Here is a 21,008-nt window from a genome sequence, read left to right as displayed (position 1 = left end):
ACACTTAACAGGAAAGGAATCTGCTACTTTAGATAGCTCACTGGTTCCACAAAGCCTGAAACAATCACCTGTCAGAACTTAAACATTTACTTTATTATTTAAATTCATCAGTATTCAAGTTCACTCCAACTATCAGTCCTGAAAGTTGCCTCTGTCTGGAGCACTCCTGTATTCACACAAAAGTGAAATTTATTTACATAATTTGTGTACAGAACACTATATTCTGGAAGACTAAGTTTGCCAATAGAAAAATTGCCCCAATAGTTTCCAAAGAGTAGTTTATGTTCAGAGAAAGAAAAGATAGTCGTCAAAGCATGTCCAAGTCATAATATATATTTACAGGTCAGTGTCAACATTTTCTGTGACCATTTGAAGATAGTCTCTATACTGAATGTAGTGGTGCCATGTAAAGCTGCCAGAGCACTAAATATAGTGGTGCCATGTAAAGGTGGCAGAGCACTGAATGTAGTGGTGCAATGTTTATCTACCCCTACCCTAGCTGATATAATATTTAACCATCTCTCTGATTCTCATGTGCACCTTTCTTTAAATTAATCACCTTATTTTCTAACTCCTATCTATATGTTAACCATCTCTCTGATCTCATGTGCAACTTTCTTTAACTTAGTCGCCTTACTCTCTAACTCTTCTTTCTTGCCTATCTATATGCTCCATCTTTTCTTATACTCTCTACTTTCAATTAAAATGTTCTATTAAGTGTTGTGTTGACATTGTAAGTAGTATACTATGCCATACTTTGTACTGTTATTTGAATATTTTTACTGCTGTAACTGCCTATTGCTCATGTTTGATTTATTCATACTGTGCACTTGAGTGAATTCCTTCAAAAAGGCAGTAAATAAATCCTAATAAATAAATGTAAAGGTAATGGGAACACTAAACACAGCGATAGCAGATTTTGATTCACAGTATATAACTTAAAATCTGTCACTAAATATTTCCATGTTTCCCCTGCTAGACATGTCACTGCCAGGCTTGGTCTGCTATTATGGCTGGAAATTGACAGCAGAGCAGACAGAAGGAAAATCGGGACGATCATTATGGAAAAACCATCACCTCATATTTATCATCCTAGAAAAACACATCCTTGACAAGAGTGATAGAAGCAGTAAACTTTCAAACGTGATTCTTACTAAGCATGCCAAAGATCAGATAACTGACTTAACTAAGCACAACCAAAACCAAAACTATGTGCAAACACAAGTATCCAACTAAACCAAACATGGGAGCCTTTTCATATCATAACAGAGAAGCAACTTCTGGGCTAGAAGAACAGCTAGCTTCCAGAAAGAAATAAAGTGGGAAGGTGTAGCTGTGAACATACTAGTATAGTACTCCCAAAGCAGATCTGACACACTTGAACATCAGAGATTGATTTTATGGATCTACACTATAAACGTAGCTGAAAACTACAGAGCTGCATCAGGTTCATAGCCCTCTCAGAGTGAGGTTCATTATGCAACCTGACAATATTAATAGGAAATCTGTAGCCACAGCCTTCCTAGGTAGGTCCTGGACTGGTCGAGTAGGACTTAAGTAAAGGAAAGGAAATTAGCAGGTAACAAATTTCACCTTCCTGTCATCCTGACAGACCAAACCAAGACCAAATTCTAAGGAACTTGGGTGGAAGGAAAACCAGGCCCCAATACATACAATTCTTTCAGAGTGAGATCTCCCACATCTTAAGCATCTCCATCGTGATGCTCAATCACAGGAGCAGAAACACCCAAAGAAGGTGTACTGCCCTTAGCCTCATGCACTCCCGCCTCAGTTCCACTTGAAGGCAGTGTTCATACTACCATCGAAGGAAGCCTAGAACAGCCAAATCCCTTGAACAAACCTAGACAAACAAAGCCCAATGTTCACCTAAGCCATCAGAAAATGTAACTGGCATTGCTCTGTTACCCTGCTGTACACTAAGTGGGCAACCCTGAAATGCTTGAATAATGACGAAATGAAGCTAACCTCAGAAAGCACCCACGAACTGCAAGGAGTCACCAGAAGGACAACTCATTTCTGAAACCTGTGTCTATAACCTAAGGTAAGAAAAACAGATATGGGTACAACATTACCGACTGCTTCAGAGACCTAAGAGGAAGGGCTCTGAACACCAAGGAACGCAGGGCTGAGCCAACACACGATTCACCCAAAGGGCTCCCTTGTGGGAGTCAGGCTTGCCTTGAAATCTGTTGTTTAGTCTAACCTGCACAATCTGCACCACACCTTATCTGGTGATATATCTCTTCCTATATCTTTTTTTTTCTATTTGTAATTGATATTAAATTAACTCCTTTTACATTTTTTTATTTTTACTGAACTTTTTATTCCTTATGTGCCTGTTTTATGCTCATACCCCAAATTTTATTTTCTTGTAATGATGATTTTAAAAGTACCTGCATTAATGTAAACCAATTTGGTTGTACCACAGAAAGGCAGTATATCAAATCCATGACCCCTTAACCCTTAATTAGAATATGCAATATATCAAAATCAAACCTTGAAATGTCAGTATTCTCTGCCTCCACCTGCTGGCTAGGGAGCATATCCCATTTGTCTGGACTGGACTAGAAGAATAAAGAATTAAGTTTTGTTTCTTTTTTAATTTTTATTTGAATGCTCTGACATTTGATGTGGAAGTATGAGGTTGAATAATTATGTATGAGTGACAGCATGGAGGGTTGGAGAGATTGAACCATGCCATGAATGAAATTACACATTATCGCTCCTGTTTACTAAGCTGCGCTAGCGGCTGTCCTGGCACTAATGCCGACAGAGCCCATTCGAAGTAAATGAGCTCTGCCGGCATTAGCGCCAGGACAGCCGCTAGTGTGGCTTAGTAAACAGACCCCTATATTAGCTCCAATGTTTCAAGTCTCCTATCTTCAATCTGATGGAAACTCACAAGCCAAAGTGAAATATTTTGCTTTCATATGTATGTTTATTGTGGAAGTAATATATAGATGCTTAAACTGGCTTTTTGCCCATAATTTTTGAATTCCTGATGTACATTAGATTTTTGTCACAAACTGGGAAAAAAACCCCGAGCTGCCCCATAACAATTTTATTTCATGTGAGACACTAACTTCTTTTGAATTTTAAGTCTGCATCGACCCTTAAATAAATTACAAAAATCACTGCTCTCAAAAACATTTCCACTGCAGATAGGCATGAATTTCAAACAAACTATTATGGATAAAAAAGCAAATCATTTTTCTATTACATGTGTTTTTATTTTAAAGCATTCTCCCTGAATAATACCAGCAACACAGAAGTAACTGCTGATAAACCCACTGACACAATGGGCTGTATAGTCAGTCAGATTAGTTAAATATTTTGCTGTGAGAATTTTTCTTAACACTGGTCAAACAATTATAGGATTTCCCATACATTGCTACTATAATACCACAAAAAACATTAACATTTCCTCTAGCCACATACAGGATCTTAAATAACCTTCAAGATTTGGCAAATGACAATGTGCATCAAAAAACCATATCCTTAAATAAACTAATTTAGCATCATTTTAAAAATGGATTTTCTGCTTGTGCCTTTCCACAAACCCAACAGGAAAAGAAACACAACAGAATGAGCTCTGGCTGGCTGAACTCAAAGTAAAATCTCAGCCAGGAAGTTGAAGGCATCGTAAAACTGAGCTCAAATAAGAATATTTTGTCCAGCTAATATTAAAGTATGCATACACATTAAAAACAACAAAAAGGTTTATGTACCTGGAGAACCTGTCTTTAAGATGAGCGATGTCTTTGAAGTTTGCTGGAGAGCCGCATACAGTTTTGGGGCATTAAGTCCATCTTTAAGAATCTTGGCAACCTTGCTGATTCCTTTGCTACAGTCAAATATTAATTTTTCACTTAAGGCTATCATTTTTTTTCCCCTGAAGGTAGTGAAATTCCACAATTTCAAGTTACAATACAGTCAAGTTGTCTTTAGGTACTACAAGAAACCTCTTTATCAGCTACCATGTAATGTGTGAAGCAATACGCATCCCACATTGGGAGAAAGCTTTTGATGACACATTATATTCAGGCATTTTCCATTAAGTCTATTTTTACTTTGATACAGGAACAGCCAATGGGATGCAAGAGTAGGCCAGGGTCCCTCCAATCTCTGGACTCATCTACCCTTAAAGAGACATGGGTAGAGGCAGTGCTAAAGGCAACGACAGCAGCAGCATGTGGGAGACTTCAACATACCTTACATGTAAATGCTGCCAAGAGAGCTACAAAGTGCAAGATGAAACCAGCTCACAGCTGCACCTTTTGGAGGAGTTCTCAGTAGAAAGAGATATTTTAGAGTTAGTACCTGGCAAACCCTAGTGGAAATTTAAAGCTCTGATAAACGTTCCAAATGTACCTGCGCCAAATTTGTTATTACTGCTGTCTGAAAGATGAAAGTGAACAGAAAAGGCTGGGTGGACTGTCTATGGGTCCACTCCAGATAGAAGGCTAAGGCTCACTTGCAATCCAAAGAATGCAGTACACTCTCACCTGGATGGGCTTATGGTTTTGGGAAAAAATGTTAGAACAATTGACTGATTAAGATGGAATTCTGATACTACCTTAGGAAGGAACATAAGAGTGCGTGCAGAGAGCTATTTTGAAGAAACTTAGTGTAAGGTGGATCCGCTACTAGGGTCTGAAGATCACTGACCCTGTGAGTTGAACTGAGCGCCACTAGAAATACAACTTTTCAGGTCAAATACTTGATGACAGGGAATCTAGAAGCTCAAAAGGAGCGTTCATCAGCTGGGTGAGGACAATATTCCAATCTCATGACACAGTTGGAGGTTTGATAGGGGGCTTTGTCAATAACAAACCTTGCACGAAGCAAGCATACCCCTACAGGTAGATAAGCACTAACTGCACAGAGATGAACCCTTACAGAGTTGGTTTTCAAACCAGACAGAGGTGTAGGAGGTATTCAAGCAGTTTTTGTGTAGGACGTGAGGGGATCTAAGGCCTTGCCCTTACACCAGACAGCAAACTTCCTCCACTTAAATGAGTAACACCTCTTACTGGAGTCTTTCGTGGAAGCAATCAAGACGTAGGAGGCACCCTCCAGTAAATTTAAGGTTTCAAATTCTATGCTCTCAACATACAAGCCATGAGGGTCAGGGACTGGAGATTGGGATGTAGAAGAAACCCCTCTTCTGTATGATGAACGTCAGAAAATAGTCATCTCCACGGATATTTGCAAGATAAACCCAGAAAAAGGGAACCAGATCTGTCTCGGTCAGTAAGACGCAATCAGGATCATAGCTCCCTGGTCTTGCTTGAGTTTCAGCAAAGTCTTCTCTATGAAAGATATTGGAGGATATGCATACAGACGTCCCTTCCTCCAATGTAGGAGAGAGGCATCTGATGCTAGTCTGCCATGCGATCTGAGACTAGAACAGAACTGGGGGACCTTGCTGTTGAGATGAGTGGCAAAAGGATCCAAGGGAGTGCCCCACTCTGATGATCTTGCAGACTATATCCATATTGAGAGACCACTCGTGAAGTTGCAAAAGTCTGCTCAGGCAGTTGTCTTTTCCTAGGAGATATGTGGCTTGGAGGTCCATCCTGTGATGGAGGGCCCACTGCCACATCTCCACTACTTTCTGACACAAGGGGTAGGATCCCGTACCCCTCTGCTTACATAAACATTGCAACTTGGTTGCCCATTTGGATGAGAATAATTTGGGTTTGCAGCCAATCTTTGAAAGCCTTTAGAGCACACCAAATGGCCCAGAGCTCAAAGAGACTGAAATGTCCCACGAGTGTGGAGCCATTTACATGAGCTCTCCATCCCAGGTTGGATACATTCATCAGCACCTTCTGAGGTGGTGGAATTTGGAATGGTAGTCCCACAGTCAAATTTGTCCAAATGGCCCACCAGTAAAGGGCATGAGAAGTCAACTCAGGATGAATCTGGATGACATCCGCTGGTTCCCAGGCACCTGAGATCACTGGGAAGCTATGGTCCACTGGGCTTCTCTCAAGTGAAAAGATGTGCCATGGGAGTGACATGTACTATCCAGGCCATATGGCCCATCAATCTCAATATCTGCTGAGTTCTGTGACCTGCTTGCTGCTTCAGACTTGCGAGGCGAGTGTCAATAAGGTCTCTGCTCTTACTTGAAGAAAAACTTGAGCCTGCAATGTATCTAGCAAGGCTTCTATGTATTCCAATTGTTGGACTGGGAGAAGGTGGGACCTGGGGTAGTTAATAATGAACCCTAGTAATTCTAACACCTGAATAGGTGCACTGACTACTGCCCCCTCCTGTGATGTGCTCTTGACCAGCCAATCTTCCAGATAGGGAAACATTTACGCTCCCAGTCTGCATAGATACACAGCTACTACCAATAGACATTTGGTAAATACCCTGGGAGCTGACCAAATGGCAGTATATGATACTGGTAATGGTGTTTCCCTATTCAAAATCTGAGATAGTTTGTATGATTGGAAAATATCAAAATGTGGGTATAGGCATCCATTAAATCTAGAGAGCATACCCAATTGTTTTCCTTAACCATGGGGAGAAGGGTGTCTAGGGAAATCCCAAACTTTTCTTTGACCAGGAATTTGTTCAGGGCTCTTAGGTCTAGGATGGGATGAAATCCCCCTATTTTCTTGTGCACAAGTACCTGGAATAGAATCCCTTCCCTTCTTCCTCTGGTTTGACCGCCTTGGCCTGTAGAAGGATGGAGATTTCCTCTACAAGTACCCTCATGCTGAGAGTTGAGTGATGATGCTCTCAGTGGGCAATCTGGTGATTTGATGCCAATGCAGGACATAACTGAGAGACTATCTGAAGAATGCACCGGTCGAAAGTTACAAGGGGCCACCTGTGATAGTAAAAAGTTCAGCCTCCCCCCTATCAGAAGGCCATCCGGGACAGTTACTTTGAGGGCACCTATGTTCTCTTGGAGCCAGTCAAAAAGCTCGTCCCTTGTTTTGACTGAGGCCCTGGCTGGGGCTTTTGAGGGCGGGGCTTGCAAGGCTTGAGTGTGTTGGGCCTAGGGCTGCTGGGCAGAGTGGGAAGGGAAGGTGGCGGGAACCTATGCCTTTAAGTAGTAGTCGATTTGCCATATAGGCCCACTCGAAAACCTCAGTGAGGAAAAGGAAGCAGAAGCAGCTGGAGAAACCATCTCCCTGATAAAACCGGTGAAAAAGACCCTCAAGTGGATATTTTAGTCTCTCTTGAGGTGGTGAGGGATCAGAATGTATATCATCAGACCCTTCCTCCGAGAAGTAATGTGGATCCTCTTCTGAATCCCATGAGCAGTCCCATTCATTCAGACTTCACCATGCTTACGTTATACTGAATGAATCTGTGCCTGCCTCAACTATGTGGATCTATGTCCATTGCCCAAAGAGTGTCAACGTTCAGGTATATTCTCCGACTCCAGGGACACTTCCTCCCCCAACATTGAGAGCCGTACTGTATGCGTTGAGGTCGACCCTATGAGGTGCCAGCGTCAAAGATCTCTGCACTGGTATGGAAGGAGTCTCAGGAAGAATCTGGGTTGGATTCGCAGTCAGGGCAAGCACCCTCGATGCCTGCATGGTTTTCAACTGCAGCATCTGTGCCAGCAACTCCCCGAGCATGGCTCAGAACAGCTCATCAAAGGAAGGCATCACACAAGCAGGGGAGCCAGAAGAGAGGCAGTCTGAGAAGGTGTCAGTGTCAGACCAGTAGTGGGGACCTGGCTGCAGAGACACTTGCACACAGGCACCTCTTCCAAGGAGGGGGGAGTGCTCTTCTTGGTGCTGGCACTTCTCAGGTACTGACAATGCCAATACCCCAATGCTCACGGCACCATGTGTCAAGAAAGACCAACGCTTATGCTTCTTGTGCTTCACCCAATGCAGAATATTGTGGTCTTTCAGTGCTGACGAGGACAATGTCAAACCTGTACGTTCCTTCAGCGTTGGGTCCGATGCTGATGGATCCCGGGACCTACTCTTAGCACCTGATGGCAAGGGAGGTGGAGAACTCCTTGATGCTGGTACACTCCCAGTGGATGCTGAAGTTTTGGCAGCCATTGAGTCTGATGTTTCCAGCGACAATGTCAGGGACTTTAAGAGCCAAAAAGCTTCTCCTGTTGAACCTGCCATGCACTGTGACCTCAGCTGCATTTGCAAACAGAGAATGAGAGTTAGGCTCATGGTCAGGGCCAAAGCACCCAATGTACCAGTTGTGTGGGTCCATCAACAAAATCATCAGATTACACTGAGTACACCTTTTGAAGCCACTGGGGATCTTCTTGGACATCAAGAAAAGGATCATGGCCAAATTAAAGTCCTCAATTTTGAACCAGAAAAAAGGGACAGTGTTCAATTCGAGGTCAGGGCTCCGGCCTAAAAGGGCTTAGCAACACAGAAAAATAAGGGCTGAAAAACTAAGTGAAATTAAAAGGAAGAAATGATCTGCTGAAACCCCACACAGAAAGTCACAAGAGAAAAATATATGCACTTAAGAACACGAAGATGCATCCTCCCTGCTCCGTGGAAAAACTACTACTATTTAGCATTTCTAAAGCGCTACAAGGCGTACGCAGCGCTGCACAAACACAGAAGACAGACAGTCCCTGCTCAAACAGCTTACAATCTAATAGACAAAAAATAAAGTAAGCAAATCAAATCAATTAATGTGTACAGGAAGGAGGAGAGGAGGGTAGGTGGAGGCGAGTGGTTACAAGTGGTTACGCGTCAAAAGCAATGTTAAAGAGGTGAGCTTTCAGTCTAGATTTAAAGGTGGCCAAGGATGGGGCAAGACATAGGGGCTCAGGAAGTTTATTCCAGGCGTAGGGTGCAGCAAGACAGAAGGCTGACAGACCTGCACTTGCACGTCAGGCAAGAAGGCACCTTGACATGCATGGTGGGACACTGCTAGAAAGTTCTTTGTTAATACAGCTAGTCACCGTCTGCACTGGGCTCAGTCAATGACATCACCAGTTGTTAGAATATGAAGGCCTGCTTGTCCTCGGGGAACCAAGGCATCCACCTTTGGCAAGACCCAACATTTCTCAACCTTCTCAGTGAAAGAAGAGAGATGATCAAGAGTCCCAGCTACCCTGAGGGGACCATCCAGGGACTCCCACTCTACCACCATCATGTGGCTGAGGGCCTTATGGAGCGGAAAATGCTTAGGAGTCCCGAGAAGCCTGCAGCGGGAGGCATAAGCCTAGCCAAGGCCTCCATCACCTCATCTAAGAAATAAGACAGCTCCCCATGGCAGCTTTTCAACAGGGAAGGTCAACAGCATCAGAGTCCACAGGGGACTGTGAACCCAAGAGGACCTCTGAGTCCTCCTCCACTCCCTCCAAAGAACCTGGACCACGACTAGGTCCGTTCTATGGCACTGAGACGCCCAAAACGAGCCCTCCCCCCCAAACAAGAGGATGAGGGTTTTGGTAAGGTCTTAATGCAGGGCCTGCTTTACTATCTGCATCAAGCTTTGGAGCCAAAAACACTGGGGACCCTAGGGACCTCCCTGCAGAGGGACTTCGGGTGGGCAGGAATGAAAAGGCCTGCCACATGACCAGGGGTTTATTTTCCCTGTCTGAGTGAATTGAGAGAGAAGAGAGGATTCTAACTGCCAATATGCCTTGGCAGAAACAGAGAATTGTATCCATTTGAGCTACAGACAGGAGAACAGCACATGTAAAACACTCACTGAGAGAAGACAAACTGAATGAGCCACATTTATAGACTATGAAAATTATCCATTACTCTTGCTCAGCTGCTGGTTCTCAAAGACCATGTGGTGTGTGGTGGCCTGCATGTCCTACCATGTGGTAGACATGTATGGGCCTACTGGATCCGCAAGGAAGTGGGATGAGGGGAAGGAGAGGAAGAGGAATGCTGGACTGACCCAGATCAGAAAGAGGTGGAAATGGGGGAGAGATTCTTGGCCGATAGAGAAAGGGAGAGATAGACACCAGACAACAGAGACAGGATTTCAGGGTGCAAGAGAGATATGCTGGTCCCATGGTGGGTGGGTAGGTAGGTAGGTAGGTGGGAGGCAGGTGTATCAGGGGAGAGAGAGGGAGAAATAGTGGTCTCATTGTTGAGGGGGTTGCAGGACAGGGAAGGGGAGAAATGATGATGCCGGATAGGGGATGCATGAGCAAAGGGAGAGAAGGAAGAAGCTGGATATGGGTAAAAACAAGAACAGAAACACAGAGAATGAATGATGGCCATGGAAGGAGAATTGGGAGAGGAACAATGCTGGACAGAATGGATAAGGGACACACAGAAAAGATGCATGGTGGACATAGAGAGAGAGAGAGAGAGAAGAAATGTCAAAAGAACAGAGACCTTGGAAAGAGAGTTAAGAAAAAATAGCAAAGCAGAAGACAGACACCTGGACCAAGGCAATTCTGGGACAACAAAGGTGGAAAAATTATTTTTTTTTCTAAATTTATTAATTGTAAGGTGTCTGTCCTCTCCTGGTTCTCCTCCTATCTCTCCCACCGCACCTTCAAAGTTCACTCTCATGGATCTTCCTCCACCCCCATCCCCTTATCTGTTGGTGTTCCCCAGGGATCGGTCCTTGGACCCCTTCTCTTCTCAATCTACACCTCTTCCCTGGGCTCCCTGATCTCATCTCATGGTTTCCAGTATCATCTCTATGCTGATGACACCCAACTGTATCTCTCCACACCAGACATCACCGCGGAGACCCAGGCAAAGGTATCGGCCTGCTTATCCGACATTGCTGCCTGGATGTCCAACCGCCACCTGAAACTGAACATGTCCAAGACCGAGCTTATCGTCTTTCCACCAAAACCCACTTCTCCTCTTCCTCCACTTTCTATCTCAGTTGATAACACCCTCATCCTCCCCGTCTCATCTGCCCGCAACCTCGGAGTCATCTTTGACTCCTCTCTCTCCTTCTCTGCGCATATCCAGCAGATAGCCAAGACCTGTCGCTTCTTCCTCTTTAACATCAGCAAAATTCGCCCTTTCCTCTCTGAACACACCACTCGAACTCTCGTCCACGCTCTCATTACCTCTCGCCTGGACTACTGCAACTTACTCCTCACCGGCCTCCCACTTAGCCATCTATCCCCCCTTCAGTCTGTTCAGAACTCTGCTGCACGTCTCATATTCCGCCAGAACCGATATACTCATATCACCCCTCTCCTCAGGTCACTTCACTGGCTTCCGATCAGATACCGCATTCAATTCAAGCTTCTCCTTCTTACCTACAAATGCACTCAGTCTGCTGCCCCTCACTACCTCTCTACCCTCATCTCCCCTTACGTTCCCGCCCGTAACCTCCGTTCACAGGATAAATCCCTCCTCTCAGTACCCTTCTCCACCACCGCCAACTCCAGGCTCCGCTCATTCTGCCTCGCCTCACCCTATGCTTGGAACAACCTTCCTGAACCCTTACGCCAAGCCCCCTCCCTGCCCGTCTTCAAGTCTTTGCTTAAAGCCCACCTCTTCAATGCTGCGTTCGGCACCTAACCCTTACCGTTCAGTGAATCCAGAATGCCCCAATTTGACTGCCCCTATCGGACCGACCGTTCACTTGTCTATTAGATTGTAAGCTCTTTGAGCAGGGACTGTCTCTCTTTGTTAAATTGTACAGCGCTGCGTAACCCTAGTAGCGCTCTAGAAATGTTAAGTAGTAGTAGTAGTAGTAGTAGTACCTGACTACCTCGGCCTGGGGCTCTGGTATCTCCCTGTCCATGGGTGCACCTAGAAGGAAATTCCCTACTTTGTTCTTTACAATAACCAATAGCATTAGCCTCTGTCACAAGGGCATAAAGCTAGCCAGGCCAATTCAATTAATTTGCTTCCTGGGAGCTATAGGGGGAGCCCATGAGGAGTACATCCAAACAGGGTGAATGGTAAGAGGGGTGGGGGGGATGGAGACCCGCACCCAGCAATGCCCCGCAGGACCAAACCAAAGCCTCACACAGTGGCACTATAAAATGTGACTGGGGGCTGTGGAGCCAAGCTCCGAACTCAATCAGGTACGGTCCTGAGACTGTGACCGGAGAGCAACCGTTAGGCTTGACCATGCTGTGTGGTCACAACCATAGGCCAGGGGTGCCTATCAGCACAACCTATCACCTATTGTTCCAGGGAGCATCTCATGGTGATGTCACAGGCAGAATTTCAGTTTTCTCTACCTCCACTGCTAGTAGGAAGGGATAACACACATTTGTGAAGAACAGTGGAGCTGATGCTAAGATGTGGCCATAATACCTGCAGCTGACAGAGCCTGGTTTCCCTTTTCGGGAGGGGGGGGGGCATCTACCACTAGGGGATTACCGAGGAGCCTAAATCAGTGGTCAGCTGTCTAAATCAGAGCACCTTTTTGTAACTTGGACGTGACACACAGTTGAAGATAAAAACGTCCTTTTTAAAAATGGATGTTTCTTCCCATTTGAAAATCGCTGTTGGACACTTTTGAGCCCTTCCTAGGCATGCCCAAAATATGCCCCCTTGCTATTTGGATGAACTGCAGTGTGAAATGTCAAAATTCTTACTTTCTAAAATCAGGATTTGGATGTTTTTAGCAGATGGACTTTAGGCATTTTGAGGCATCCATCTGCTTTGAAAATGAGCACCACAGTGTGCTAAAATTATGAACACATAATTAGAATTTCAACTGAATGGGCCCTTTTGAAAGCCTATAGCCTTATTTACTAAGCTCTATCATAACCACAAAATGGGAGAAACCCTTTGAAAAGCCCCTATGTATCCGATATCGTGTATCTACCAATTGTTTTCCCATTTGACACCTACAGCAAAAAAAAAAAAAAGAAAAGAAAAGAAAAACACAAATAGGAAACTACATATCTGGCCCAAAATGGTGGAAATATGATATACCTTCATGTGATGACAATGCTTACAAAGAAATGAATACTTTACCTGCATTCCTGGTGCTGTGTTCCTACCAACCACAACCCCCACCCCATTGCTCACTTATACCTACATCCTTTTTCTATCTCATTGCTTGCTGTCACTCCTCAGTGGTACTTCTCACACTCTGGGCTGTGTGCTGCACCCAAAGCCTCATAGCTCCGGTCAATCACTGCACAGCTCCAAATGTTCAACAGCAGCAAAAAGCCCAGAGTCAGCAGTTTGGCATAACCAAAAAGGGAAAATTGGGTTCTTACCTTGGTAATTTTCTTTCCTTTAGTCAAAGCAGATGAATCCATTACGAGTGGGTTGTGTCCATCAACCAGTAGGGGGAGATAGAGAGCAGTGAACAACCATAGTGCCTCATGGCCAGCTAGCTGCATCTGCCTCTTCAGTATTTGAAGCTTCCAAAGCAGTGTTACACCGCAAAGCATAATAACATGAACTTTCCCAAAACTGGAGCTATAATTCAAGGGAGAGAATGAACTCATCCTCCTGTAACTGAACAGAAATCCTGAAGACTGTTTTCCAACTTCTCCCAATGAGGGAACATATCTACAGGAAAAACTGAACATAAAAGTAACATGAATCACATAATGAACCACTGAGGGAGGGCTCATGGATTCATCTGCTATGACTAAAGGAAAGAAAATTAACAAGGTAAGAACCTAATTTTCCCTTCCTTGTCATCACGCAGATGAATCCATTACGAGTGGGATGTATCAAAGCAATCCCTAGATAGGGTGGGAACAAGCCACACCATGCGCCAGCACTTGTGCTCCAAAATGCACGTCTCTCCTGGCAGCCACATCCAGCCAGTAATGTCGGGCAAGAGAGAGCTTCGAAGCCCAAGTAGCTGCACTACATATCTCTTGAAGAGAGAGTGCTCCAGTTTCAGCCCAAGAAGAGGAAATCGCTCTTGTGGAATGTGTCTTAATGGCTTCAGGCGGAGGCCGGCCAGATAGCAGATACGCTGAAAAGATAGCTTCTTTGAGCCAACGGGCTATAGTGGCCTTAGACACTGGAGACCCTCTGCGCAGACCTGACAAAAGAACAAAAAGATGGTCAGAGGTCCTGAAGGCATTTGACATGCACAGATACTGCAACAGAGCCCTTCGCACATCCAGAAGGTGCAACTGCCCATAGGCTTCTGGAAACTCCTCTTTAGAAAAGGAGGGCAGGAAAATAAGCTGGTTTAGGTGAAACGCTGAAACCACCTTAGGCATGAAGGAAGGCACCGTACGTATCATTACTCCGGACTCTGAGAATTGCAGAAATGGGTCTTGACAGGACAGTGCCTGGAGCTCAGATACCCATCTTGCCAATGTCACGGCCACCAAAGAGACCGTCTTTAAGGTCATATCCTTCTCCGAAGCTTGCCTAAGCGGCTCGAAGGGCAAACACTGAAGGGCCTTTAAAACTAACCCCAGGTTCCAGGCCGGACATGGGGCCCGCACGGGGGACAGAGCCGAAGCACCCCTCTAAGAAACCGTGTCACATCCGGGCAAGCAGCCAGAGAGAAGCCAGCGACCTTCCCTCGAAAACATGCTAAGGCTGCCACTTGAACACGCAGGGAATTATAGGCCAAGCCTTTTTGTAAACCATCCTGCAAAAAGTCAAGTATTGGTGAGACAGAAGCCCGCATGGGTGTGATCGCTTTAGAAGCACACCAAGCCTCAAATTGGCACCAAATCCTGGCATAAGCCACGGAAGTGGAACACTTGCGGGCCTGCAGGAGAGTGGAAATGACTTTACTGGAATATCTCTTGTCTCTCAATTGCGCCCTCTCAATAGCCATGCCGCAAGACCAAAGCGGCAGGAGTCCTCCATGGACACCGGGCCCTGGGACAACAGGTTCAGTACCAGAGGTAACGGCAGGGGATCCTCTACCAGCATCCGCCGGAGGTCCGCATACCACGGCCTCCTGGGCCAATCCGGGGCAATGAAAACCACCTCTCCTTGGTGGAGCCGAATCCGCAGGAGTACTCGCCCTATCAAGGGTCACGGAGGGAACACATACAGGAGGCCCTGAGGCCAGGGTTGAGCCAAGGCATCCAACCCTGCCGAGTGAGTATCTCTCCGTCTGCTGTAGAAGCACGGGACTTTGGCATTTGTGCTTGACGCCTTAAGATCCATTACGGGCTTTCCCCATTTGGCACATATCTGCAGGAATACTTCATCTGCAAGTTCCCATTCCGCTGGGTCGATTTGATTCCTGCTCAGATAATCGGCTTGCACGCTGCTCTGACCTGCAATATGAGCTGCTGACAGAAACCGCAGATGAAGCTCGGCCTGCGCTGCTAGTGCTATGCACGGAGTGCCTCCTTGGCGATTTATGTAGGCCACTGCTGTCATGTTGTCCGACAGAACTCTGACAGCCAATCCTTCCAGGGTAAAATGAAAGGTCAGAAGCGCCTGGAAAATCGCTTTCAACTCCAAACGATTGGTGGACCACTCCGACTCCTCGGGTGTCCAAAGACCCTGGGCATGCCTTCCCCGGCAATGTGCACCCCAGCCCTTCAGGCTGGCATCTATTACCACAAGGCACCAATCGAGGAGCGCTAGCCGCAGGGAGCCACGTGAGTCTGCATTGATAATCCTGAGATATTGAAGACCACCGTTGAAGCAGGGAACACTGCAGAGGTCTCAGGTGCGCTCTCGCCAAGGCACCACTTCCAAAGTGGCCGTCATCGACCCCAACAGCTGGACTATGTCCCAAGCTCGCGGGCGAGGCATCCTCAGAAGCAGACGGACCTGGGTCTAAAGCTTGCACCGCCTTTGCTCAGGTAGGAAGACCATCACCGAGGCTGTGTCGAACCGGACCCCCAAATATTCTAGAGATTGAGAGGGGGTCAGGTGACTTTTGGCTATATTGACGACCCAGCCCAGAGACTGCAGTACTGAGACCACTCTGGCTGTAACCTGATGACTCTCTTCTGCAGAGTCTGCTCTGATGAGCCAGTCGTCAAGGTACAGGTGAACCCGGATACCCTCTCGCCTGAGAAAAGCAGCTACTACCACCATTACACCTTGGAAAAGGTTCGGGGAGCTGTGGCGGGCCAAAAGGCAAGGACCGAAACTGGAAATGTTTTCCCATCACCGCAAAACGCAGAAACCTCTGGTGCGGGGGCCAAATTAGTATGTGCAAGTAAGCTTCTTTCAGGTCCAGAGATGTGAGAAACTCTCCTGGCTGTACTGCCGCTATGACAGAGCGCAAGGTTTCCATGTGAAAATGCCACACGTTCAGAGACTTGTTGACTTCTTTTAAGTCTAGAATAGGCCGAAAAGACCCTCCTTTTCACGGCACCACAAAGTAAATGGAGTAAGGGCCAGAGCCACATTCGGCAGGAGGCACGGGGGAAACCACCCCTATGTGAATCAAGCCTTGCAAGGTCTCCTCTACCTCCGCCCGTTTGGCGGCAGAACCGCATCGGGACTCCACAAACACGTCTCATTGGGGCACTGAATTCTATTCTGTAGCCTTCTCTGATCAGGTCCAATACCCACTGATCTGAGGTAATCTTGGCCCACTCCTCGAGAAAGAGGGAAAGTTGTCCTCCTATCACAGGAATCGAGGAGGGGGACGGCACACCATCATTGAGAGGGTCGCCGTTGAACTCCAGGTCTTGAGCCTGCTGCTGCAGAACGTTTGTCTGAGCGAAAGGAGCTCCTCTGCTGAAAACGGGCACGTGAAGTGAACCCAGCAGAACGCCCCAGGTGGTACCTTCTAGCTTCACGGAAGCGAGGTCTGTAAGAGGAGGGAACCACCTGACCCTTGGAAGAAGGTCGCGGTCTATCCTCAGGTAAGCGCTGCGATTTGGCATCCCCCAGGCCTTTCACAATTTTCTCCAACTCCTCCCCAAACAGGAGAAGGCCTTGAAAGGGCAACTTCACCAACCTTTGCTTAGAGCCCATGTCAGCTGCCCAATGCCGTAGCCACAGAAGACGGCGAGCTGCCACCGCTACAGCCATCTGTTTAGCCGAAGCTCTGATCAGATCATAAAGGGCGTCAGCCAAAAATGACAAGGCCAACTCCATCCGCGGTGCCACCTCCGTAAGGGGCTCTGCTTCATCTCCGGGCTGTTCCACTGTCTGTTGTAACCAAACGAGGCAGGCTCGGGCAGCGTAGCAGCTGCATGCAGACGCCCATAAGGATAGGCCTGAAATGTCAAAGGACCGTTTCATAGCTGCCTCCAGGCGACGGTCCTGCATGTCCTTCAGGGCAACTCTTCCTTCCACTGGGAGGGTAGTTTTCTTTGTCACAGCCGTGACCAGGGCATCCAGTTTAGGCACTGCTAGGCGCGCCAAATGCTCCTCACTTAGAGGGTATAATTGCCCCATAGCCCTGGCAACTTTCAAAGGCCCCTTGGGGTCAGCACATTGAGCCATGATAAGCTCTTGGATGGAGTCAAGCAAAGGAAAGGCTCGAGCAGGCTTCTTAGTACTTGCCATCCTTGGATTACCGGAGGAGGTCTCAGTACTCCCAGGGTCTTTTATAGAGAGGACCTGCAAGGCATAAGTAATAAGCGCTGGCAGCTCATCGCGGTGGAAAATCCTCACCGCGGAAGGATCATCTGGATCCGGTGGCAATCCTGCACCTTCTTCTGGCTCTCCAGACCACGAAGGCCTGCCAGACCCCTCAGAGTCCTCACATCCCGACAACGGGGGGGGGGGGGGGGGGGGGGGGGGAGGGGGTGCACCACTCTCTGAAGGGGAATCCACCCTTCTGCGCTTGTCTTGCGGCCATCTGTTAGGGGAAAATGCGCCTGATGGTAATCCAAGGCCAGACTCCACTGGAGGGGATACAGAAAGCAGGGCCGCAGGGGACACCTACGGAAGAGCTCTTTTTAACATGTATGCATCATGCAGCAATAAAACAAATTCAGGGGAAAATGGCTCACCCTGGCCTCCCGGTTCCAGTCCGGGGGAAACAGCTCTTTTATTAGCCTTCACACGAGGCGCCCCTCCAGGCTCAAACCCCTCCGCCTCAGCGGGGGTCACGCCATGCTGTTCCAAAATGGCGCCCACTGCCAGCTCCACGGAGTGGGCAGGAACATCGCTCGCCATGCTCGGGCCGGCTCTACCATCTAAAAAGCACACCTTACAGAGCCCCGCTGCAGATTTGCGCTTGCCACAAACGGAACAGCACTTAACTTTCTCAGCAGGCATCGCCGAAAGCGGAGGAAATTCAAAATGGCGTATTTGTGCCAAAATCATCCCGAACACGGGCCCTCCCCAGAGGAGCTACAAAATGCTCTTACCTCACCAGACCAAGTCTCCGAGCTCCGGTCACGCTGCACAATCAGAAGAAAACCTCTTTTCTGGGATCGCAGCGCCAAAGCGCGATGCCCCTTTTTTTTTTACGCTGTGAGGAAAGTTTGCGGCAACAGCGAAAGAGGCAAATTTCCAACTCCAGAGGATTAGTAGCGTGGGAAAGGCAGGGAAAGGGCAAACCTATGTGCCTGCATCCACAGCGTGGGCAAAGACAAGGACAGGGCTTGCCTATTTGTCTACTTCCACATCGGGGGCCGGGTAAGGCAGGGAAAGGGCTAACCTATTTGCCTTTAAAGTGGGCACCATCAGCCACAACACTCCTGCTACAACTGGCAAAAGCACAGGAGCCACCCCAGGCAGACTTTCTGAAGGAGCTTGAACAAGCTGCAACCACCCTGCTGGGGAGATAGAGAATACTTAAGAGGCAGATGGAGCTAGCTGGCCAAGAGGCACTATGGTTTTTCAGTGCTCTCTATCTCCCCCTGTTGGTTGATGGACACAACCCACTCGTAATGGATTCATCTGCTTGATGACAAGGAATAGCGCATTTCCTCTGCTGGACTAAAACAAATAGGAGGAAATATTTTTTCACTCGACGAATAGTTAAGCTCTGAACTCTTTGTCAGAGGGCGTAGTAACAGCAGTTAGCATATATGGATTTAAAAAAAAAAAAAAAGGTTTGGACAAGTTCCTGGAGAAAAAGACCATACTCTGCTACTGAGACAGACATGGAGAAGAGGTAGCTTACCCTGGGATTTAGCATGGAACGTTGCCACTATAAGCCAGGTACTTGTGACTTGGCTTGGCCACTGTTGAAAACAGGGTTCTGGGCTAGATGGACCACTGGTGTGACCCAGTATGGCTATTCTTACGACTAACAAGAGTCTCTGCTGAGGCTAGGGACACAATCGTGGCCATGATCAAGTTTTAAAAGAGGCACCTAATGTAGATGATAAAAATCAAGAAAAAACAGGTGTAAACTGAAAAGAAGAAGGTCCCTGCCAGCACTGCATATATCAAGCAGTGCTTCAGAAATTAATACCTATATAGACTTCAAAACCGATACACCAGAGGAGTATACCCCTTAAAAAGTTCTCAAAAGCTAAAAAGGGTTGGCTCTGAAAATTGCTTTGAAGAAGAGACTGACAAAAATACTGTGTTGAAGGGTACACCTTGGTTCTACGAAGAATTGATTCTTTAATGACTATGCATGTCTGCATAATCCACAGAAGACTGCAGGCTGGTGAAAGATTTCAGTTATTGAACACTGAGCTAAACAATTCATGGGACTTAACAGCAGGATTGCATCATGGCTAAATGCCAACAGACTGTCTAGCCTGCCAAAACAGCTCCTTTAAAAAGTAATTAATTAGGGTGAGAAAAGAATCTGTCTCACTGTCTAATGACTGTATGCCCTGCCAAATTATGTACTGTGATGCATCAAAGCACTATGTTTCGAACACCTTCCTATCAAGATTTAACTCATGAGTAGAGACATGTGCATTCTGCAACTTAAGTGAAGACGCTTTAGGATTCTGTATTTTAAAATTTGCCACAAACTTTACGTTTTCATCACTACTACTACTACTACTACTAAACATTTCTAAAGCGCTACTAGGGTTATGCAGCGCTGTACAATTTAACATGGAAGGACAGTCCCTGCTCAAGGAGCTTACAATCTAAAAGACAGCTGTACAATCTAAAGACAAGTGTACAATCTAAAAGACAAGTGTAGAGTCAATCTGATAGGGCATACTATATTTCTCGAAAGGTTAGGTGCCGAAAGCAGCATTGAAGAGGTGAGTTTTAAGCAGAGATTTGAAGATGGGTAGGGAGGGGGCTTGGCGTAGGGGTTGAGGAAGATTGTTCCAAGCACAGGGTGAGGACAAGGCAGAATGAGCGGAGCCTGGAGTTGGCAGTGGTGGAGAAGGGTACTGAAAGGAGGGATTTGTCCTGTGAGCGGAGGTTACGGGCGGGAACATAGGGGGAGATGAGGGTAGAGAGGTAGTGAGGAGCCGCAGACCGGGTGCATTTGTAGGTAAGGAGGAGAAGCTTGAATTGTATGCGGTATCTGATCGGAAGCCAGTGAAGTGACTTGAGGAGAGGGGTGATATGAGTATATCGGTTCTGGCGGAATATAAGACGTGCGGCAGCGTTCTGAACGGATTGAAGGGGGGATAGATGGCTAAGTGGGAGGCCGGTGAGGAGTAAGTTGCAGTAGTCAAGGCGAGAGCGTTGACGAGAGTTCGTGTGGTGTGCTCAGAGAGGAAAGGGCAAATTTTGCTGATGTTGAAGAGGAAGAAGCGACAGGTCTTGGCAGTCTGTTGGATATGCGCAGAGAAGGAGAGGAAGGAGTCGAAGATGACTCCGAGGTTGCGGGCAGATGGGACGGGGAGGATGAGGGTGTTATCAACTGAGATAGAGAGTGGAGGAAGAGGAGAAGTGGGTTTAGGTGGAAAGACGAGGAGCTCGGTTTTGGACATGTTCAGCTTCAGGTGGTAGTTGGACATCCAGGCAGCAATGTTGGATAAGCAGGCCGATACCTTGGCCTGGGTCTCCGCGGTGATGTCTGATGTGGAGAGATATAGCTGGGTGTCATCAACATAAAGATGATACTGAAAACCATGAGATGAGATCAGTGAGCCTAGGGAAGAGGTGTAGATTGAGAAGAGAAGGGGTCCAAGGACAGATCCCTGGGGAACTCCAACAGATAGTGGGATGGGAGTGGAGGAAGATCCATGAGAGTGTACCCTGAAGGTGCGGTGGGAGAGATAAGAGGAGAACCAGGAGAGGACAGAGCCTTGGAACCCAAAAGAGGACAGTGTG

The 21,008-nt window shown here is 46.9% G+C and overlaps 1 protein-coding gene across 2 annotated transcripts in view; it reads right to left on the bottom strand.

The window, feature by feature from the left end:
- Window positions 1-21,008, bottom strand: part of PIK3R1 (phosphoinositide-3-kinase regulatory subunit 1) — a 176,676-nt gene that overhangs the window by 61,894 nt on the left and 93,774 nt on the right. Inside the window, exon 1 of one of the 2 annotated variants that reach the window (XM_030193215.1) lies at window positions 3,750-3,966. The exons of the other annotated variant lie outside the window; for it this stretch is intronic. Coding sequence (XP_030049075.1) covers window positions 3,750-3,903 — 154 coding nt within the window. The 5' untranslated portion in view covers window positions 3,904-3,966. Of the gene's footprint in view, window positions 1-3,749; window positions 3,967-21,008 lie in introns of those variants that run through there. 2 annotated transcript variants of the gene reach the window in all.

Source organism: Microcaecilia unicolor, chromosome 2 (assembly GCF_901765095.1).
Source record: "Microcaecilia unicolor chromosome 2, aMicUni1.1, whole genome shotgun sequence".
In the NCBI taxonomy this organism is placed as follows: Eukaryota; Metazoa; Chordata; class Amphibia; order Gymnophiona; family Siphonopidae; genus Microcaecilia; species Microcaecilia unicolor.
This window is presented reverse-complemented; position numbering and strand designations above follow the sequence as displayed.